At 40.1% G+C, this 20,315-nt stretch overlaps 3 protein-coding genes across 6 annotated transcripts in view; 2 read left to right on the forward strand and 1 right to left on the reverse strand.

The window, feature by feature from the left end:
- prom1a (prominin 1a) overlaps positions 1–368 on the forward strand; it is a 36,969-nt gene extending 36,601 nt beyond the window's left edge. For all 3 annotated transcript variants that reach the window (XM_035532258.1, XM_035532259.1, XM_035532260.1), the window contains one exon: positions 339–368. The gene's annotated coding sequence lies outside the window, so the exon portion shown is untranslated. The remainder of the gene's footprint in view (positions 1–338) is intronic.
- Positions 369–4,771: 4,403 nt separating this feature from the next.
- On the forward strand, positions 4,772–5,856 carry fgfbp1a (fibroblast growth factor binding protein 1a). Of its 2 annotated transcripts, none has more exons than XM_026999416.2 (2): positions 4,772–4,883; positions 5,052–5,856. In XM_026999416.2, exon 2 carries the CDS (start codon positions 5,076–5,078, stop codon positions 5,724–5,726), a length of 651 nt encoding a protein of 216 aa, XP_026855217.2. In that variant the 5' UTR covers positions 4,772–4,883; positions 5,052–5,075; the 3' UTR covers positions 5,727–5,856. The 2 variants fall into 2 exon arrangements, with proteins under 2 accessions (XP_026855217.2, XP_026855219.2); XM_026999418.2 differs by having other exon boundaries at positions 5,133–5,856.
- A 3,519-nt stretch (positions 5,857–9,375) lies between these two features.
- Positions 9,376–16,853, reverse strand: anxa5a (annexin A5a). Its single transcript, XM_026999395.2, has 13 exons — positions 16,825–16,853; positions 16,636–16,685; positions 15,387–15,471; positions 14,636–14,730; positions 14,013–14,126; positions 13,824–13,914; positions 13,182–13,261; positions 12,577–12,627; positions 10,875–10,968; positions 10,629–10,724; positions 10,336–10,394; positions 10,110–10,232; positions 9,376–9,737 (listed from the first exon to the last, which is right to left on the reverse strand). The coding sequence occupies exons 2-13, from the start codon at positions 16,636–16,638 to the stop codon at positions 9,678–9,680; spliced, it is 951 nt and encodes a 316-aa protein (XP_026855196.1). The 5' UTR covers positions 16,639–16,685; positions 16,825–16,853; the 3' UTR covers positions 9,376–9,677.
- Positions 16,854–20,315: the final 3,462 nt, after the last annotated feature.

Below are 20,315 nucleotides of genomic sequence, written 5' to 3' on the forward strand. Positions count from 1 at the left end.
CCATAAATCCTCTCCTTCATATCTGTCTTTTTTGTTTGTTTTCTGTCATTATTTGCAACTAAAAGCATGTCACACTGTCATTTACATGTGTCACAATTTGTGCACCTGTGAAGATCTGTACTGTGTGAATCCAGAGGCAATAATGAACTACTGGCCTGTTTCACCCTGGCCTATCAATGTTTGACCTCAAACATCTTTAACAGCTCTGTAAACAGACATTGCCACCATGCTTTCTGTTTGTCATGTTGCTGTCAACTTTCAAAGTTCTTTCACAATTTATCTGATCTTTCACACTCTCTCACCTATCAGATTATTCATCTATCCTGTTCTTCTTCTAGTACTATTGGACAGTGGAACTGAAATGGCCTCAAACCTCTCTGGCCTGTGAGTTTTAGTCTTGTTTTAAAACAGAATGCATTTTTTTTTCTTCTGTCATCTTAACTCCTTGTTATACCTTTCTGTTGTATTTTTCATTCCAGACCCCCCACCCCACCAGTTTTGTCACCATCAGATGGGTCTGGAGTCTGGAGTCACCATCTGAACTCAACATTCCGAACCGTTCCACCTCCTGCTGCTTTACAATGCCTCATGGATGTTTTTCAGAGAACTTTTCACCAAGAAATTGCTGAATCATTATAGCAATGTTACACAAGTTACAGCGTCAGGGAGGCCTCCTGACCCTTATCTACTGTATGTCTGGGGCTTTGTTTACAGCCATTGACAGATCAACTGCAGCAGCTTTCATAACAACTTTGTTCCTGACTTTGGGTTTGGGGTTATTTTTGAGGGGAAGGGGGTTGATGTGGTCATAATACCTTTTCTGGATTTCAAGTCTCAACATTTCTCAACTTCATTCATTCTTGTTTAAAGAGACCATGTTATCAAAGGCCAATTGCCAGTGAGCCACTAACATTACACAAAATATACATATAAGTAATTTGCTCTAAGTGATCATATATGCACTAGTGCTATCATCATAATGCAGAAGCCCATTCCTGGACTGAAGAAACTGTTGCCGTTATTGTTTTGCATTTTATTTCATGCTATTTATCACAGTGACTGAGGTCAACCAACCAGTTTTCCTCCCATGGAAGACTGGGTGGACTGTGTGATCTCTGGTTAGCAGCAAAAGAAAATTGGATTGCCATTGTCGGATCACCACTGTGATTCTGAAATTCTGCAAAATATGAATTGAAATGCTAGCCGTAACCTCTGTAACTCTTTGGGGAAACAGGAATGTGGCAGTGGTGGTGTAATTTAGTTTACATTAATGAATAGTGAGTTTATCAATACTGCCATCATTGTGATACTAACAGGAAGAATTTGTCAGCTTGAGGCTGAACTACTATAGTTATAGTTATGTAGTTCTCATAAAAGAAATTGCTCTTTGACACCAAAACCTGTTTTTAATGTAGATCTCAGGACTTAAGTCTTTTTTTGCATCAATATTGTGGTTACAGAGTTTTGGATTTTGAAATTACTGTCACTGACAAACTATCAAATGTTTGAATGTAATGTATCTCAAAAATGTTTGTATGTTTTTGAACAAGTGATAACCAGGAGGAAATTTACAAAAGATTATGATTCACTTTCTATGAACACCTTACTTGAAGGTTATTATAATGGCTATTTTGTCATAGTATATTATCAGCAATTATCACCAACCATTTCTATATTATTGCTAGTTCTGTTGATAATAATAATGTCAGGTGCTTGATATTTTTTGCTCACAATGGTTTACCGTGTGTTAAAACATGTGAAATGTACATGCCAGTGTTATGCAAGTCTCTTGAAAAAAAAAAGTGTTTTCCCTAATTCTTACCCCCCATTTAATTCCTACTGCCCATTTAAGTCCTGCATTGTTCTTCTTTGCCAGGTGCAGCTGTAGCTTGCCTGGTGGGGTTTAGCAGCCATGGGTGCTGATCATCAACATGGCTGGTCTTCAAGTCCAAGCAGACAGGTTGCCCAAACTGTAAAATATTGTGAATAAAATTCTAAATTGAAATAATGTCCTGGGTGCTTTCAATTTTCCGGGTCGCAACTCAAGTGCCGTGTTTGCCGATTTGTGTGTCTAAGGTATGAAATCCTGCAGCTTAGCCAGAAGTAAAGTGAAAGTCAATGTCACTGCTCTTACCCACATTAATAAACAATGAGAAGCAACAGATTGTGTATTATTGATAATGGAGTGCTAATTACCAATAAGTGTACAGGACTAACACTACTCAGAAAGTTGGTAAACAAACTTTAACATGAACTTTCAGCTTTTTTAACGATTAATTCATGATTAATTCATGAAGAACTACTATTGTGACACTTGATTACATACCAAGAGGTAATAACGTCTTACACATAGTTACACTTCATACATTTTCTGTTTAATAAAATTAGTATACATGACGTAAGATGATCCAACTGCTGTATTAATCAGATCAGCTGCATTTTACTACATATGTAATCACAAATATCAGGTATTAAATAAGGATAAATTAATTTACAAATTAACCAGGTTTGTGACAGATTTTATTTGAATGATTATGAATTGACACAAAATCTCTATAATAGCTCAACATATTGCTGATATACATGTCTGCAGACATTATGCTGACATTATTGATGTAAATGCAAAATAGCAATCATTCAGTGCTGTCAGTTACCACAGTCTTTCTATATTCAATTGTAACCAGTACTTCATGCATTTTGGCAACAATATATTTTTAAAGTCTGTAACGTTTGGTTATTATTAATTCACAGAAGGAAATCCAACTCATTTGACCTATAACAATGCATTTCTAATATGATGTCCTGACCTCTTGAAGCCAGTGAAGGTAAAAGCCAAGAAGGAGTGTATAAACACAACTCCAGTAGTTGCCATGCGTTGTTCCAGTTGCATAGCGTGCCATTAGAGTTTCAGATTTGAATGAATGCCATCAATGTTTTGCCCTTACATGCATACATGCTTCTGAAGGCTTGCTCCTGCGCCTTTCTTTATATAAAAACTTAATTGCCCCCCGCTCCACCCTCCCAGTGACTGATAGTTCTAAATAATGGTGGAAGGTCACAGTGCCTACAAAGGGACAGGTAGTGTACAGCTGCTCCTGCTTTGTGTCTCCACCTGCCACTGTGTGGGTCTGTGCCAGTGCACTCTTTTTCATGTGGGTGGCCCTCGCGCTGGGCCACAACCCAATAGTTGCACACACACCGTCCCTGGAGCAACAACCTGCACCACGTCCTCACGCAGATCATGTGAAGCAAGCTGAAATGCTGGCTGTGATAACTTGTTGGTTTGTAGCATTTCACTGCAAGGCCTGTGTTTGCCTGAATGGTGATATGGTTTAGCTTTTGACAAGTGCATAAACGCCCCCAAATTAAATTTACTGTCTGCTGTCTTGTACATTATGAAAAAGAGCAAATGCATCATCTCAGGTTTATCTATACTACACAGAGTATGTGCTTTGGTATGGAGGCTGTTAAAATCTCTGATTTTAAGTATGTACAGTTAAATACTTAAGGGGAAGTAGGGTACTCCTGGATAGGTAGTGTCGTGTCCGTTGATGCAGGAAAGAAGAGACAGGAACCAGTGCGTTACCCTGTGGCCTTTTATTAATGCAGAGCTCTGGAGATGAGTGAGATCTAAAGCATAACTTTGCAACAGACAGACTTATAGTTTTTTCACCTTCAGCCACTTCTGCTTTTCTGTTTTTCCATCTCAGCCGTCACCTCTGTCTGACCGTTCCCGTAACATGTCTTTTTCCATAATCACACATATGCACGTCTAGGGCATTTCCTGTTATGTCTGGACATACAGTAATTATTTTATTAATTCAAGCATTAGTCCTATTCCATTCTGGGCATTATTCTCTCTTAGTGTAAGATTAGCATTCATTTAATTTATGAAACCCCACAGTAGTCAGATTTAATTTGTTATGTACTTTAATTAGTACAAACTATATTAATATTAGCGATATAAATATCTGATTCACTTAATATTCAGCGGAAATGACTGGATTACATTTCATAGTAAGCACAAGATCATAAAATGACCTATAGCCAGTAACGTCAACACCTAGCACCAAATGTATATGTCAGACGTTGTGAGTGGACACTGCTGACGCAACTAAAAAAATGTATCTGGTTCTCAAGCGCATTATTCAATAAAAATAGTCCAAATCCATGATTTGCTCTTGTCACGCTTTTATTTTCAAGATATTGTTTTTAAAAATCAACAAAATCATTAAGAATGTACACACAGCGAGAACGTAGGATGTAAAAACGAACGCAGGATTACGACTTCCAGTATTCAACGGTTTAATATGTCTAAAATGTTCGATCAGACAACAGCTGGTGTGTTTAAAACAAATGACTGCAATGGCGCATTTCAATTTAATGGAATTATCTGTCCTCTTGGTCACTAATATAAGTGATATTTCAATGTCGTAATATGAGTGTATTTTGACACAGCGTGCATATAAATAATCTTTGACGAAATCACTTTAAAAGCGAAACATTTTCACTACGGCCTTTAAAATAACACGTAGCCATATGTCCCTTCTAGGAAAAATAAGAATACAAGGCAAAACGAACAACAGCTCGTTGTTCTTCAACAGTGTGGACAAGCCAAATCAAGTTTCTGGCCTATGAAATTAACATTCCTGCAGGAGATTATCCTACAAGCGTGTGTGTGTGTGTGTGTGTGTGTGTGTGTGTGTGTGTGTGTGTGTGTGTGTGTGTGTGTGTGTGTGTGTGTGTGTGCGCGCCCGCGCGAAATTGTGAAAGTTAGAAGGTTTAGATAGAAGCGTGTGGCCCGGAAGGAGCGCTATAAAGACCACGAACGAGAAGTTCAGGTGTCAAGAAACACAACTGCATTCTACTCCATGCGTTCCAAGGTAGGCATGCTTTCTTATAAGTGTTTTAAAATGCCATATATTTACATGAATACCATAAATAAGCTGCCATAGGGGTACTTGTTTTCTTCTAAATCGATGTGGCAAATAGGATACGTATTTTGGGTTTTTTTTTTTCTTCCCGTTTGATTTGAGTCATATTCTCGGCAGGTTTTCCAGAGTTAATCCTAAAGAATGATGTGCGTAAAAGGCATCGCTCTGGTATTGATCTTCGTCTGCATTGCGCAACAGTTCCTGCAGGTGGACAGTCAGGCGATCAACACGAAAAGGGGAGAAAATAGGAAGGGGAAAAGAAGAGAAAAGCAGGGCAGCTCGGCTGCCAAGGCAACGCTGCCTCCCCGCGATCGGAATGAGAGTGGGTCTAAAGACTCGAGTGACGGCACGTTCACAGGCCGGTTTTCAACTCCAGACAAGACGCGATGCACGTGGGTAGCCACGGGTATTGATGTATTTGTCCTGGACATCAGCTGTAAAAAGAGGACCAAGACGTTCGACTGCGAGTATACAGCGAAACCAAGATCATGTCCAGAGTACGCGTCCAGAGCCAAAGTGTATTGGAAGCAGATCGTGCGGTCGTTGAAAAGGCTAAAGAAGCCGTGTCATAACAGTAAAGAGCTTGTCCAAACTAGTGTGTGTCGAAATGCCCCTAAGGACGCACACTTCAAGCTCAGCACCGCACCTCAGATACCGCTTCAGCCACAGCCAAGAAACAAGTCGTGTGCGGATCTTGCTGACAGACAGAAATTGGCCGAAGACTATTGTGGAGGCGCTTGGTCTTCGCTGTGCACCTTTTTCTTTGCTATGGTCGAGACTGAAAATTGCTGAATGGTAGCCTAAATGGCTTTAATTTACAAACAGGCTCATAAGCTCCTAAGGAAGACTGAAGGGGAGCTTTTAGTTTTATAATCTACTTTTGCAGTTTTATAATCTAAGAAACTTGTGTTCCTTTCTAAGTTTCTGTTCCTCTTTTGTTCTGACTAATAAAATTTACATTTTTACATTACATTTTTGCACTTAATGATTTACTTGTATTCTTGGGTAGATGACATGATCTCAGTGACAAACACACAAAAAACATGCACTGTAAAAAGCTTTTGGCACTGTCTACTGTAAAGTTGAGTCTGGGCATGGTTAATGGGTGACAGTCCTTAAGGATAAAATTGCAGTGTAGATCTGACAAAAAGAAAGCTTCCTCTTCCAGCCAACATGCCTCCTATTGTGTATCATGGGTGCATGTCTTCACAGCTCAAACAAGTGCATACTAGCAACAGTCCTTATAACTGTTCAGTAGCAAGGGATCTTTTAATAGATTTAAAGTATCGGCATGACTTAAATGCAGTATTACAGATGTAAACCAGTTTACACTGCTGATTAATTAGTGTAAAATTGTCATTCAGTATATTTCAACTGTGTGCAAGGCAGTTGGTTTATTTCCAAAGTTTTGGATTAACTATTCATGATCAGACACAACAAAATGTTAAATACTGAACTAGTGAAGCAGTTTTAACTTGGTAGATACTGACATTATAGCCTAAAAGATATTGACCCAATTTCAGTTTGGAACATATAATAATCAGGAGTTCACTCTCATGATACTTCAGGCCAGAGCCGTCTATAAGACATGAGCGCAGCTTAAACTGTAAGAGATGTCAAAGTTTGCCAGTAGCCGAATATAACATTTCGGCGCAGGAGCGTGATGAGCGTGGTGGCGAAAAAAGGCAGGATTTATTAATATCACAAAAGCCATGAGAAAAAGCATAAAAAGCAAGTCTGGGGAAGGTGTGGAAGATGAGCTGTAGGCTTGAGCAGAAGCAGCGATGAGGAAGCAGCAACTTTGCTAAATGCAGAGTGCTGGAGTTTGGCACCTGTGCGATTTAAATATAGTGAACATGATGATCAATAAGTAGAAAATTTGGAACTGGGGAGAAGGGAGTAGTTTCGGAAGCTGAATGGTGCAAGGCAATTGTTGTGAAAGCTGACTGGAGCGTGTGTGTGTGTGTGTGTGTGTGTGTGTGTGTGTGTGTGTGTGTGTGTGTTTTCTGGCTGGGTGCCATGCTGATCATTTTACTTTCTGTAATATGGCCAGAACTTTCAGAACAACATAGAGGTTTCAATATGCTGTCATAATGCAGTAAATTATTGTTTTGAACATTGTAAAATAACGTTCATTGAAGTGTAGCTAACTAAAGTGACACAAACTCCTAAAATGCATTCTACTGGTTGGATTTGGGGAGTATGCAAACACATGAATATCATACACACACACATACACAGACACACACACACACACACACACACAGCTGAAGGTGAAATCATTTTTGCAGTGTTACCGCAAAAAGGTAATGGCATTTTATAATTCTGCAGCACAGATGGAGACTGAAAAAATGCATCAGCATGGTGCTAAGCCTTAATGGCCCTATGTACAGTCATTATATCACGACTGCAGGGTGCAAACTTTACTTTGGAATGTGGATCATGTTGGCAAAGAAAGGCATGTTCCCTCAGGCTCATAACTATCCTGCACGTGTAGGACCCAACCTGTTAGGACCAAACATAAGGTTCAAACTGCTGCCAATGCTGTACTGCCTGCTTCTCCACCATTACACTCATATAATGCTGTTCTTCTTCAGTGGGTTAGTAGCGCTGGTTTAGTTTGTTGATATATGTAAAATAGTGTATAAAACAAATGTATAATGCTCAGTCAAGGATTTAAACCAGCAACTCTTCATTTTCCATAAGGAACCTTGCACTATTCTTCAGAGCATTTATTTCTGCAGCTTTTCTGTTAGTCTCCAACTGTGATCAATTTATGTTGGTCCCAAGTGTGGTCTCACCAGATATGTGGAAGTCTGCCACAAACTTGTGCATTCTTAATTTTTTCCACAGAATAAGATTAGCCTAGAACTCTGCAGTCCAACTATTCAAACACACCCACCTGTAAAACAGACAACAACAGGGTTTGATATGAACTGTGAAAGTGAAGTGAATGTAATAGGTTGATAGAGTACAGTAGTGATTAATTCCAGCATGTTATAAGTGTAGTCGGTACTGCATAACTCTGCCCAGTATAAGAATGCGGTGAATCTTCTGCTGACCGTGGCAAGGCTGGCCACATACTGCATGTGAATCGTTTTAAAGGTCCCGAACATGTACCTCACGTGAGCTCTCCATGCACCTTACATTTAATTCACTGATCAAACTGTGCATTCATTCAATCACAAGCTACACACCTATTTATGAAAGTACCTCAGTTTCAAAATATTGACATGCTTTTCTATAATGACACACATCTCTATAATCACTCCATTAGAGGTGATAATTACACATATTCAGTCTTCATCCTCCTTTAAGGCTTTTGTTTGTGGTTTATAGGTCCGTCATTGAATTATACTGAAAACCTTAGATACTCTTTGCTCACTGTCACAACAGTGGGCTTTTCGGGATTAAACCAGAATTGAAATCAGATAGTGAAGTGTTTTACAAAATGTTCCTTACACTGGCACAACAAAGTGATAACCTATAGGCAGTGATTTCTGTGAATGAGTGCTTTTGGGTGCAATCAGTGCCACATACTGTTCTCTTCTGACTTTAACTTCTAAGTATAATTCAAACGCTTTCTGCACGCACATGTTGCTCCGCGGGAATCTTTTAGTTCCTATATTTTAGTTCCAGGTGGAAGGAACCTGTTGATCTTTTTTCATGTGGACTGAGGTGGTCTGATATTCCACCTTGCTACCCTGCCTTTTGATTGGCAGAAGAATTGAAAAGATATTAGACGATATAATATTGGGGGTTTTCTACAGATTTTACACTAAGAATGCCGTGATAAAGGTTTAGCGAGCAGATTTAGGGTTTGAAAGTGCACATGCCTGCACAAGTAGTAATGCACTCAGAACATGAAATAAGTGCATTCAGATCAAACTGTAGCAGAATCTCATTCTCAGATTAGGACTTGTTAGGACCAGTCTGGTCACATGGTCATGATGAATATGTTTGATTAAACCATTTTTAGTCTGTTAGTTTGTAGCCCATGGAATTAATAAAGACATTAAATGACTTTAGATGTTCAGAATCATGATATTCATAGAAACAAAGATTTGTAATGACTCTTTTCATTAAGACTACTGTGCATTCTTTTATATTTACTATGCTCAAACTGCAATTGCTTGTTTTCAGGATCGGAAACATTGACTATAAAAAGTCCTAAATGTCTAGTCAACCCAGCTAGTGTGTTTGCAAAGACCATTGAAGAGTCTCATCAAATAACTAGTAATATTAGGATTCAAGATTGTAATGTTTGTAATGGGGCTTTCGTTGAAACAGGTGGAAAAAATATTTTTATTATAGGTTTAGTCTGGTTTAGGTCCTCCCTTCACCAGGTCTGCAAACAGGACTGAGCTGCTACAATTACACCATCTACTGGTAAACAAATGCCTTAGCAAAGTGGCCCTTCTGACATCGGGAGTAAAAAAAGTAATGACAGAAATGTTTATTTCAAATAAATACACAAAACATCACACATAATACATTTATAAACCTTGCTGAAGATGTTACAGAAGCCTCTGCAGGCTTCCTTAGTTGCTGATAATCATAAACACATAAAAGTAAAACTGAAAGAAAACTCTTCTGCAGTTTGAGTGAAACTTGCTCATGTAGCTAATATAAAACATATAAAATAACTTTCCTGTAAGAAAGAATGTTCATCAGGGTATGAATAAATAGCAATAGCAATCAGGAGTTGATATAACCAAACCAATAAGTGAATAAACAGCACAGTTAATCATCTCCACCACAGAGATACAGCAGAGCCTTCCCATAATCTCCATCAGTGTCCTCCTAAACACAAAGAGAAAAGTACACAGTCAGACACACAACTACATGCATAGGTATGTAAGTCTGTGTCATCAGACTTCTCTGCTGCAGAGACTCCTCTGCAGACCTCCATAGTAGAGAGTCAGGGATCATATGTGCAGTTGTAGGTTGAGGTGGCTGTTTCTGGGTGAGTTTTATATTTACTCCATAGTGCTGAATGGATGGTACAAAATCAGTTAAACTGACCCTACAACAGAATTCCTGCTCTGAGATGCTTACTGAGTTTCCCACATTAATTCTCACTCGTGTGTGTGTGTGTGTGTGTGTGTGTGTGTGTGTGTGTGTGTGTGTGTGTGTGTGTGTGCGTGTGTGTGTGTGTGTGTGTTTTACACCTGCCTGTATATTACGGTACAGCGATTCTCCATACATTTTCTTGTAGCTGGCTCTGATGTCCAGCATGTCCTCCTCACTCCTGGACACCATGATCCTTATCAGTGTTTCATCATCAGTGCCAGCACGCTGAGAACGCAAGCAGTCAAATCAAACATGAAAGTAATTATTAAATAGCTAATAGTAATGTTCAGCACTGTGCCAGTGTCTTTTATTCAGTTGTTTTTCATACCCTGGTGGATTCACGGAGACATTCAGCAAAATAGCCTGGTACGCTCTTGGCACATTTCACTGGGGACACAATTAATTTCACATCTCCCACTATTAATTTCACATTTCCCACAATTCATTTGAGTTTCATACAGAGTGAACTAAAGTGACTGAAGTGTTGAAACCCAATGCAGTTTAAATGTATCATGCCATTAGATTCTGACACCAAAGTGAATAAATATTCTGATTCATTCATTCAAGTCTACTTTTTGAAAAAGATTATTTGTATTATTTCCTTTCTCTTTTTGGACTTACCCACTGCTAAAAGTGCTACCTCAAGGTTCCCGGTACACTCCCCACAAATGCTCTCTTCAATGTCATTGCCAGCTATTTTTTTATATGCATCAAACACTAAGAGGAAGTTTAGAAATAATTTTATAAGAAACAAAATTTGTACAGTGCTTCAACCATTTAAACAATACTAGTGCTTACACCTTTTAAACAACATAAATGTGATAGCACAGTAATCAAACACACGCATATGCACACGCACACATTAACCTTTCTTCAGGTGCTCATGGCTCCTATTGCCGAGGATGTTGATGAACTTGTCTTCGTCCGTGCCAAACTTCTCCGCACCAGCAGCATACAACTCCTGCAATGTGATCAACAAACACACACACAAACAGGCCTATGGTCTGCAACTCACACCTGAACATCACACTACCTCTGTGTACTTTAAACTGGTCATGTCCACATTCTATGACAAACTAAAGCAATAATTGAAGGGATTTCCCACCCCCACTCCCTATTCAGTTCATGACCTTTGCACATCTCATACACTTAGGAACTGATGTTTGTCTTGGAGGCTTATCACAGCTCATCTGAACCTCAACCTCTTTCTTCTGCAAACCGTCCAGGACCTTTTTACATCTGCATGATAGTGTGCCAATGCTGGTTTAAATAACCAGTACAGAAACCAGTAAAACCTAAAAGAAGAGTCTCATTATCTATCTGCAGGTGATATGGATTACAAAAGGTTTACACTTACTCAGGAACCCTGGCCAAGTTGAGCATGCTTTGTAAAATGATTATGACTGATTAATCCCCACACATGTGCACACAGAAGCCTGGCAGTTATGGAGAACAACCAATAATAATGTAAACCTGACTTTTACACTTTTCCTTTTTAGCAGAGGAAATCTAACCTACCATGTAAATGTGAATAATACCAGTAGCCATAAACAGTTAGAGCAGCAAAAGGCAAAATTGCAGATTGTGATAATGTGTAGGCTAGATTTGGACATAATGTTGAAGATAATTAATACACATGTAATTTAACATGTATAATGCACTGGCTCTAACTGAGGTTTATAGCATGCATCTTTTCAAAATGATTCTTAAGTTGCAACCCCAATAGCATGAAGACTGTCACGGGTCCGCCTCAGCACCCCCAATACCAGCAACGTAAACTGTCACGGGTCTGCCCATCAGTACCAGCTCCAAAGCTCTGCCTCCCCTGAGTACTGACACCTGCTGTTTATTCCCCATCTCATCATCAGCACATTTAGTAAATCCCAGACTCATTACATCATTGTGTTGTGTAGACTTGCCCATGTTCATTGTTGCCTAGCCTGTGTTTCCCAGGCAGTGTTTTCTGCAATTTCCTAGTGTTTATTAACCCAGAGCACAGCTTCTTTCACTTTAGTCCCCTGACAAAGACTAAATAAACTTATTAGTGTAAATGGTAAAAAATAATATCCAACTATAAAATTATTTACCCACTTGTGAGTGGAAAAAAAAAGCCTAAAATTGACAGCAGAGGGCCAACCTTTGCCAAAATATTTGGCATTCTCTGAAGACCTCGGCAAAGTGCCGATAACACTATTTGTACTCCTATAAATGCAGAGTTTCAAGGAATAGTGAGGCAATTTCCACAGTATACTGCTAAATGTGGGACACCAGGAAATCTGACAGATGATTGGTCCAAGGACTGTTTACGATTCAGCTTGCTCTGGAGCACTTCAGGCGTGCAGCATAAGTTGTCATGGTGATGTAACCCGATAAAAAGTGATCCACCAGACAGAAAATCCAGTGTTAGATAGCGCTATGCTTTAAGCTGGCTAAGAAATAAATCCTGCATATTGAATTAGGCCCCTAATCTAGGATTGAGTCCCTCATGCCCATGCACTTGTATTCTAGGTGAAAAAAATAACAAAAACAGATGTAAATGTGGGTATAAGCATGGGGTCTGATCATTTACCTTGGCATCTTTATCCACTCTGCTCTCGTCCACACCCTCCTCCCTCTCACCCTGTATGGAGGAACACAAACACATTATATCTGATATCAGCCTACCATTTCCTGAGACAGAGCTGATGAGTTTTCCCTACCCCATCGACCTCAGGTATCGAGTTATCGGCTGCACATGCCCCAGGTGCATTTAATCCTCACTCTACCTCCACTTTAAGACCAGTTTTAATCACGTAGGAGTGACATCACAGATGCTCAGGTTATCACTCCAAGAAGATGGCTCTCATTGTTTTAGAAGGTCACCTTTCATCACCCATCTTTCCATTTGGACTGTCTTTCTACATGACCTCACTGCAAATCCCACTCTTTAACTTCACATTCCACTTATTTTTTCAGAAATTCTTTCTATGTTTTTGAACACCATTTTTATTTACAGCCATTTTTAATTGCTTTTGATGCTTCTCCCTGAGTCAAAGTGTTAACCAACTGGGGGATAGATGGTCAGCCTTTGGACACAATGAACAGCTAGGATCAGATGAATGACCTTTTAGATATGGACAAATTGTAAGTGCTTGGCAGCCACCACACAAAACACAGCCCAGTCCTATCTTTTACCTGGAGAAGGATAATCAGCAGCCTCTGGTAATGTCCAGAGGTGTCTCCCATGATGTCTTTCTCCAGCTTAGATCCGTGTTCTAGTTCAGGAACATGAGAACAGAACAGATTATTGCTGACACTTTGCACAGACTATAGCTTTAATGACTTCAGACAATGGCTAAAAGGAACCAGTTAGCCAAATTGCAAGGGTTCAGTTCTAAGAGTGTTTCCTGTCATATATACCATTGTCTTATATGAAGGATGGGTTCTCCTTCTCCAGTGTCTGGCTTAGATGAAACATAAGGACCAGATTGCAATGCATACAGCTAGTGCCTACATTTGCTATATGCCACAAACATCCACAGCCATACGCAAAAGTCATACATACAAAGGTCATAGTGTGTATTTGAAAACAGCAACTTCCAACTAAGGTCACTGTATCAGCTTATGATAACATTCGTCATCACATCTCTGAGAGGCCATAATGATTAACACATTCTCAAACATTCATCTTCAATTGAGTAAACTTGGCATTATAGTTCTTAGGTCATTAATTAACAAGCTAAAGCCTTTTGCACTTCTCAGTTTCATTTAGAAGAAATACGAGCTGCAGGAGCAACAGGATCAGCCATTATTTTCCACAGACAGAGTAGTGATTACCTTTCTTGTATGTTTTGATTATCTCCTTTATCTGATCAGGTGTCCTGGAGGCCAGGATCTCAATCAGAACTTTATCATCAGTACCAGCTCCCTGTATTACATGACAAAATATATTTTTAAAAAATAGTAAATCGTGTTATCAAAAGTTATCCAGGCATCATAGCAGGAGTCAGGGAGCTGTAATGGAACCTTGATGGCCTTATGGAGTTCATATGCATCGTATACATGAGGGGGAGACATCAGAGCCACAACAAGGTCCTCAAACTTCCCACCCAGCTCTGACTTTAGCTCCTTCACCAGGTCCTATAGAGATAGGAAGAGAGAAAGAAAGGCAGAGAGAGACAGACACAGAGAGAGGTGTAGAGGTATAAAGGTATGTTGAGATAATATATAGTTATTAACAGAATTGTTTGAATAGAGCCTTGGTCCAGGAGCTGTGTGGATGGAGCACCCTTCCCCTGGATTCACCAGTCACTAGTGTGGACAGAGCAGGAGGACTGAAATTGACTTAATCTGCAAATTCTTATTTTATCTGGCAATCTCAAGCATGTGTAATACATACAATACAAATAATGTCTGTAAATGTGTGCAAGCACACACACTAATGGGGTATAACATTCAACAGTCATCATCCTGCACCATAAGCAACACTTAAACACTGTAAATGCGACCCAGAAGTTAAAACTTAGGGTGATGTTTTACTTACAGGGAAAATCATACATTTCAGAGCCCATAGCTGAGATGTAAATTGCATCTAACAACCTAAAGTCTCCAGACACTGAGAGGAGCAGAGCACTGTGACTGTGTCTCACCTTCCCATGGGCTTTCTTATAGGCTGCTTTGATCTCTTGTCTTTGCTCGTTGTTGCGAGCAGTTAAGAGCATGAGGATGGCATCTTCATCAGTGCCTGCACATTAAAACCATACACAGCACTTCACACCTTTAGAAAAGGCAGTGGAGTAATGAATTGTGTACTGATAAGCCATTAGCTCCTGTCAGCATGACACACTTGTAACTATGCACTTCAACTATCCATCTACACATTGTTACACTTTATTTAGGGAGTTGTAATGCCAACAATTAATCCCCAAGTAGCAAGCAGTACATATTTTTGAAAATGTGAAAACTCTCTAGACCTGCCTTAGAATCAACCATTTTTAGGTTTTACTGTGTCATTAAGGAAATGTGCAAAGCTGTGCAATTAGCAATTAGCAATTAGCCTGTCACTTTATCTCCACAATGTTATTAATTACCACACCCTGCAGATAGAGATCATGATTACATCTTCAGTTTCCATCTGGCCTCTTTTGCTCTTAGTTGTGTAAGGTAATATACACATATAATAAACTATACTTTCACATTTCACATTCACTGCGTTTTTCTCATCTCACATATTCACTAGCAAAAATGACAAAAAGGCATATGAGACAGAGAGAAGGTCAAGTAAAAACAATATACTTTCATGATTAAATGTTCTGTCCAAGCTAATCAGAATGCAGAATTGAAGAATCAGCCCGACAGAACAAGTTAGCCAGGCGACCGGCCAAAACAATGCTGACTCACCTAAGCCTTTCATGGCTTTGCGTAAGATGTCAGCATCCTTCTTTGCATTGAAGTGCACAAAGGGTTTCACACTCCCTCTGTAAGCCTGTAGGACCAAACATACCTTGATTACTACAACAGTAGAAAATGTATGGGCAGCAGTGCAGTTCAGCCCATTTTAGACCCATCTGTTCTCTCCATGACCATAGAGCATGCATTACAGCAGCTCTTCTCAGTTTACTTTTTTTTTTTTATCTTTATCATATAATAATACAGTACATCTTTGCATTGTTTTGCTTGTTACAAACTTATTTCTTTTGTTAAGCATTTTGCACTGGCAAGAGAGGTGGGAGTGTTCATAAATCTAGCCATACTTTTAAATAAATAAACAGGCCCCAGGTGTATTCCTAGCCTGTTTCTAGGATGTCAGTACTGAAATTACTTCTTTTTTTCTCTGACTTCATAATGTAGGAGGGAGCGTGTAATAAAGTTGAGCTTATCTGAATGCATCCACTGTACAACCAATGTACGCGTTGCTTATGAGACATTTCAACACTCAAGTAAAATAATCTTTACTAATACACCCTGTGTTGTCATGGAATCCAATTCTTCTTTAAAACACTTGTAAAAATAGCGTTTGTTAAAAGAATATATTTAGAAAATATAGTTATATTTCACAGGTTTGCGACTCGGCATACTAGTCTTGGAGCATTAAAGAACGGTAAGGCACAGCATAACCGACCTAGTATGGCTAATCCTTGCAGACACGCATATTAAAAGATAGATGTGTTCCGCCAGCTCCACGAGTCTGATGCCAAGCCGCTAACCGAATCTGTGTTGTACCAGAGTCTAATTACATGTCTAATATACCGTAATCCAATCAACCATAACACGGACAACTCCATGACAACTGTAACTATGCCAAAAGAGACCTGTAACATTTGTGAGATTGGGAGCATTAGCTAAATCTCAAACAATCTGCGGACAGTTTAAAATAAAACCTTTGAAAGTTCAAGATCACTGAATGTGGCAGCAGCACGTTTTTCTCTAATATTGCTGATCTCTGTCATATGTCAAAATCATAACGGATGCGCTTTCACGGAATAATCGTTCATCCAGTTAACAGATCCCCTCACTGCTGCATCTCTCTCTCTCTCTCTCTCTCTCTCTCTCTCTCTCTCTCTCTCTCTCTCTCTCTCTAGTGGTTTTATCATGTGAAAACGTTTAACTTGAAAACCGATACAACTGAGGCTGTCTGCCATGCTCTTACCATGTGTGCTGATGCGCTAACGTCAAATACAATCCAACAACAGGTCAAATCTAGAATTTAAAACAATGGTTAATCTCGCAATTAAATTGTTTAAATTAATCAAACAGTATGGACCTACTTATGCATTTGTATTTCGTTTGAATGAAGTATTTCAGTATTTATTAACCTAATGAAGAAAACATAGGTTACCTGTTGATGCAGCTTTTCTCTCACCAGTGAGCGAGGGGACAGCTCTGAACGCAGAAGATGATCTGAGGAAAGTTTTAAATTACAACTCCGATCCACGCCCACCAGCACCACTATCCCACACCCCTAAGGGTTATCAATAACGAATTAGTGGAATATTTCATCTAAAGGCTGCAAATAGATTAATTCCTGTCGATAGGATATAAGACTCATATTACAATATAACATAAAATACCCTTTTATCTCCATCTTTGACAAACTGGATTCCTTCACTATTTGTAAAGTCTTTTCCTAACCATGGAATATGATAACTAACTTCACAGTGTGGTGTTAAGTTTTATTGTTAAATATTGACTATATACGTAATAGCTAAATAACACATTACCACCTCACCCCACCCCCCACCCCCAAACACACACACACACACATTAATCTTTTGGACAAAGAGGATATGGCACCACTCCTTGTTCACATACTAACTAACAGAATTCCTAAGCATTCCACTTACTTTGAACATTACATCATAAAACACATCTGAATGTACATACACAAAGTGTCACATAAATTCACAGACTGACAGGAGGAGGCTAAGCAGGATGCGGGGACGAGTCATGTTGAACAGAAACATACGTTTATTCACATATAACATGCATGACGTAGCACACAGGCTAATGGGATCAAACACCAACAACACAGACACGTAAACGATAGACATTTATACACGTATACTAATAACACAATGAAGAGCAGGTGTGAGACACAGGGAGGGCGTGGCCACATTGACGAACACACACACTAGGAGACGTTCGGGGGGAGGGGCCGTACCGTGACAGAGCCCCTCCCCAACTGCACAACGCCAGCTTATCGGGCTGCGGCCCTGAGACCAACGCCACAGGGCGAGGCCAGAGGACCGAACGACCCGACATGGGTCAGCGCGAGCAGGACAGAGGGGGGAAGGACAGGGACCAAGATGACGGACGGACACACTAACCGGCACAGGCACAGACACCAAAAGGGACAAAACGACTGGCACGATTAATGTGACATGGACAGACACAGTGACTGGGACGGGGACAACATTATTTAACAAATTAACGAGTCCAGGTATGTCGGCAAGAGCCCCGGGCTGTTCCCCAGTTGTCAGTTGGGCTGAAGTCCAACCTGCATGTGGGGAATCGCCCCTCATCGATTTGGGGGGGTGGCCACCTCAGCAGACGCCCCAGCCACCTAGCCCGTCTCTGGGGTGGGCACTGGTGCCGCCTCTTTGTCCCTTTGTGAGGCTTCGGGACGGGCGCACGAGTTCCAGGGCTGTGTGCCCTAGTGAAGGGAGTTTCCTCCTCGGACGAAGTCGCCTCTAGGCATTTCGCACAGGATGGCTTTCTTGCACCTAATCGATACCTCCTGGGCAGAACCTTGGGCGGTATCTTAGGTGCTGGAGGCTCGTCGTTCTTTGAGACGGTAGACTGAATGTCACTGTCATTGGGAGGATCCCCATAAAGGACCTCCTCCACCTCCAGTGGCGGATCCTCCGTATAGTTGGAGTCCAAGTCCAACCACAGACTGATGTCACCACACTCCCCTCTATCTCCATAGTCCCCGTAACCCTTGTAGCAGTCCATGTTGAAGTCGTAGGACATACCTCCGAGTGCCGAGCCTTGTAGTCTGGCTGGGGTCTGTGAGACTCTGGAGAGTCTGACCATGGACCATACTCAGGGCCCCCATCATCCAGTGGCCTCCTCCCCTGTTGTGGGAGTGTGGAGAGAGGCCAGGATGACTGAAGGTCTCTCGGGGTAGTAGGACCCCGCGGAGTCCGGCTCAGAGTAATGGATATCATTGCACCAGTCCCGGACGTCCGACGTGATTCTGTATGACTCTGCCGAGTACGTACCTGGACCACAATCAGGGCCCCCCCAAAGTCCCCCAGTGGCCTCCTCCCCTGCTGTGGGAGTCAGGAGTGTGCCCATGAGTACAGAGGGCTTCCCTGCGGGGGCTGTGGGAGGGCATTCACATCTTTTCTTACTCTTCCTTTTTTTGCCTTTCATCCCAGGCATCCTTCGGCAGTCTGTGTTTCTGTGACAGGAGGAGGCTAAGCAGGATGTGGGGACGAGTCACGTTGAACAGAAACATACGTTTATTCACATATAACATGCATGAAGTAGCATGCAGGCTAATGGGATCAAACACCAACAACACAGACACGTAAACGATAGACATTTATACACGTATACTAATAACACAATGAGGAGCAGGTGTGAGACACAGGGAGGGCGTGGCCACATTGACAAACACACACACACACACACACACAAGGAGACGTTCGGGGGGGCTGTATCGTGACACAGACACATGAAAAGATAAAGAAATAAGCTATTCACCTTTAAAAATTCAATAATCTTTGACCTCTTGAAACAGACAATTGATCCCTCTCATAGGAACATCTGCCTTTGTCAGGTATGCATGAATGGCTTTCAGGGCTCTTTAACTTAATTAGGCAAGAAGAAATCAAGTTTAGATGTTTTGTTGCTGCAGACTACTAAATACTACTAAATATGCAATAGACAAGAAGAGAGTATGTTCACCAAAAGGCATGTAGCCACAACAATTCTGTTATACAATAGTTATACTCAACAATTCTGATATACACTAGTTTTATTTGTTAGCCTATGTTACAGTATAAATTCTGTGTTAAACCCTATCAAGTCATTTAATTAAGTTTGAAAATCATATGATTCATTACAAGCAAAATCATTATGACAATATATACTAGCAATAAGGTTGGTATGATAAATTAAATAAATAATTAAAATAATGCCTTATGTAGGGAGAAACCCCTGAATAATGTTGCTTTACTTTGAGGCTGCTGACTATGTGGTTTACAAAAGACATATTGAGTATAATGACAACAAAAATGGTTCTGTGTTGTTTAGGTTAATAGTCAAGTTATATTTATTTAACACAGTTTTAAACATATTTATTTAACAACAACAAAAAGTTACTGACTAAAATGCTGTCCAGGACAATAAAATTTTATTGGATTCAACACTAATAACTAATAATTACTAAAACAATGATGGAAAAGTAAAGGTAAATTTACAAACATTTAGATAGGTAACAAGAATAGCAGAAAAAGACACTATTATTAACATGTTACAGCCAAGCACTTCAGAAGCTGAAAAATTATGATGAAAATATTACTAGTAATAAAACTTGTGTGGTAAAAAATAATGTTAAATACAGACAAACCTAGTGAGAGAATCTTTCATTTACGCCTGTCTGCCATCTGGAATAATTCATTCTTGTTTCATACTCTAACATTTATACTTCCTCTATATCCACATTTCATTAATTGATATACATAACATGTATATCAATATGGTAATATGGCAGACTGTGTACTGCAAAATCTGTACAGATCTAGATACATGTCCTGTGAAGTCTGAAAATAATGCATATAGCTGTCAAGGCCTATGAAGGATATTATGTAAAAAGAACAC

The sequence above is a fragment of the Electrophorus electricus genome, chromosome 12, assembly GCF_013358815.1.
Source record: "Electrophorus electricus isolate fEleEle1 chromosome 12, fEleEle1.pri, whole genome shotgun sequence".
In the NCBI taxonomy this organism is placed as follows: domain Eukaryota; kingdom Metazoa; phylum Chordata; class Actinopteri; order Gymnotiformes; family Gymnotidae; genus Electrophorus; species Electrophorus electricus.

Bases quoted from the DNA above. Each gene is read 5' to 3' on its own strand.
- anxa5a (XM_026999395.2), bottom strand. The intron at 13,262-13,823 runs GTAATCACTACT...TTCCTGAACTAG, and splicing joins AATCAAAACATACAAGAAAG to AACACGGATCTAAGCTGGAG. The intron at 10,233-10,335 runs GTATGAAAAACA...TTGCGTTCTCAG, and splicing joins GTCTCCGTGAATCCACCAGG to CGTGCTGGCACTGATGATGA.
- fgfbp1a (XM_026999416.2), top strand. From the start codon at position 5,076: ATGATGTGCGTAAAAGGCATCGCTCTGGTATTGATCTTCGTCTGCATT.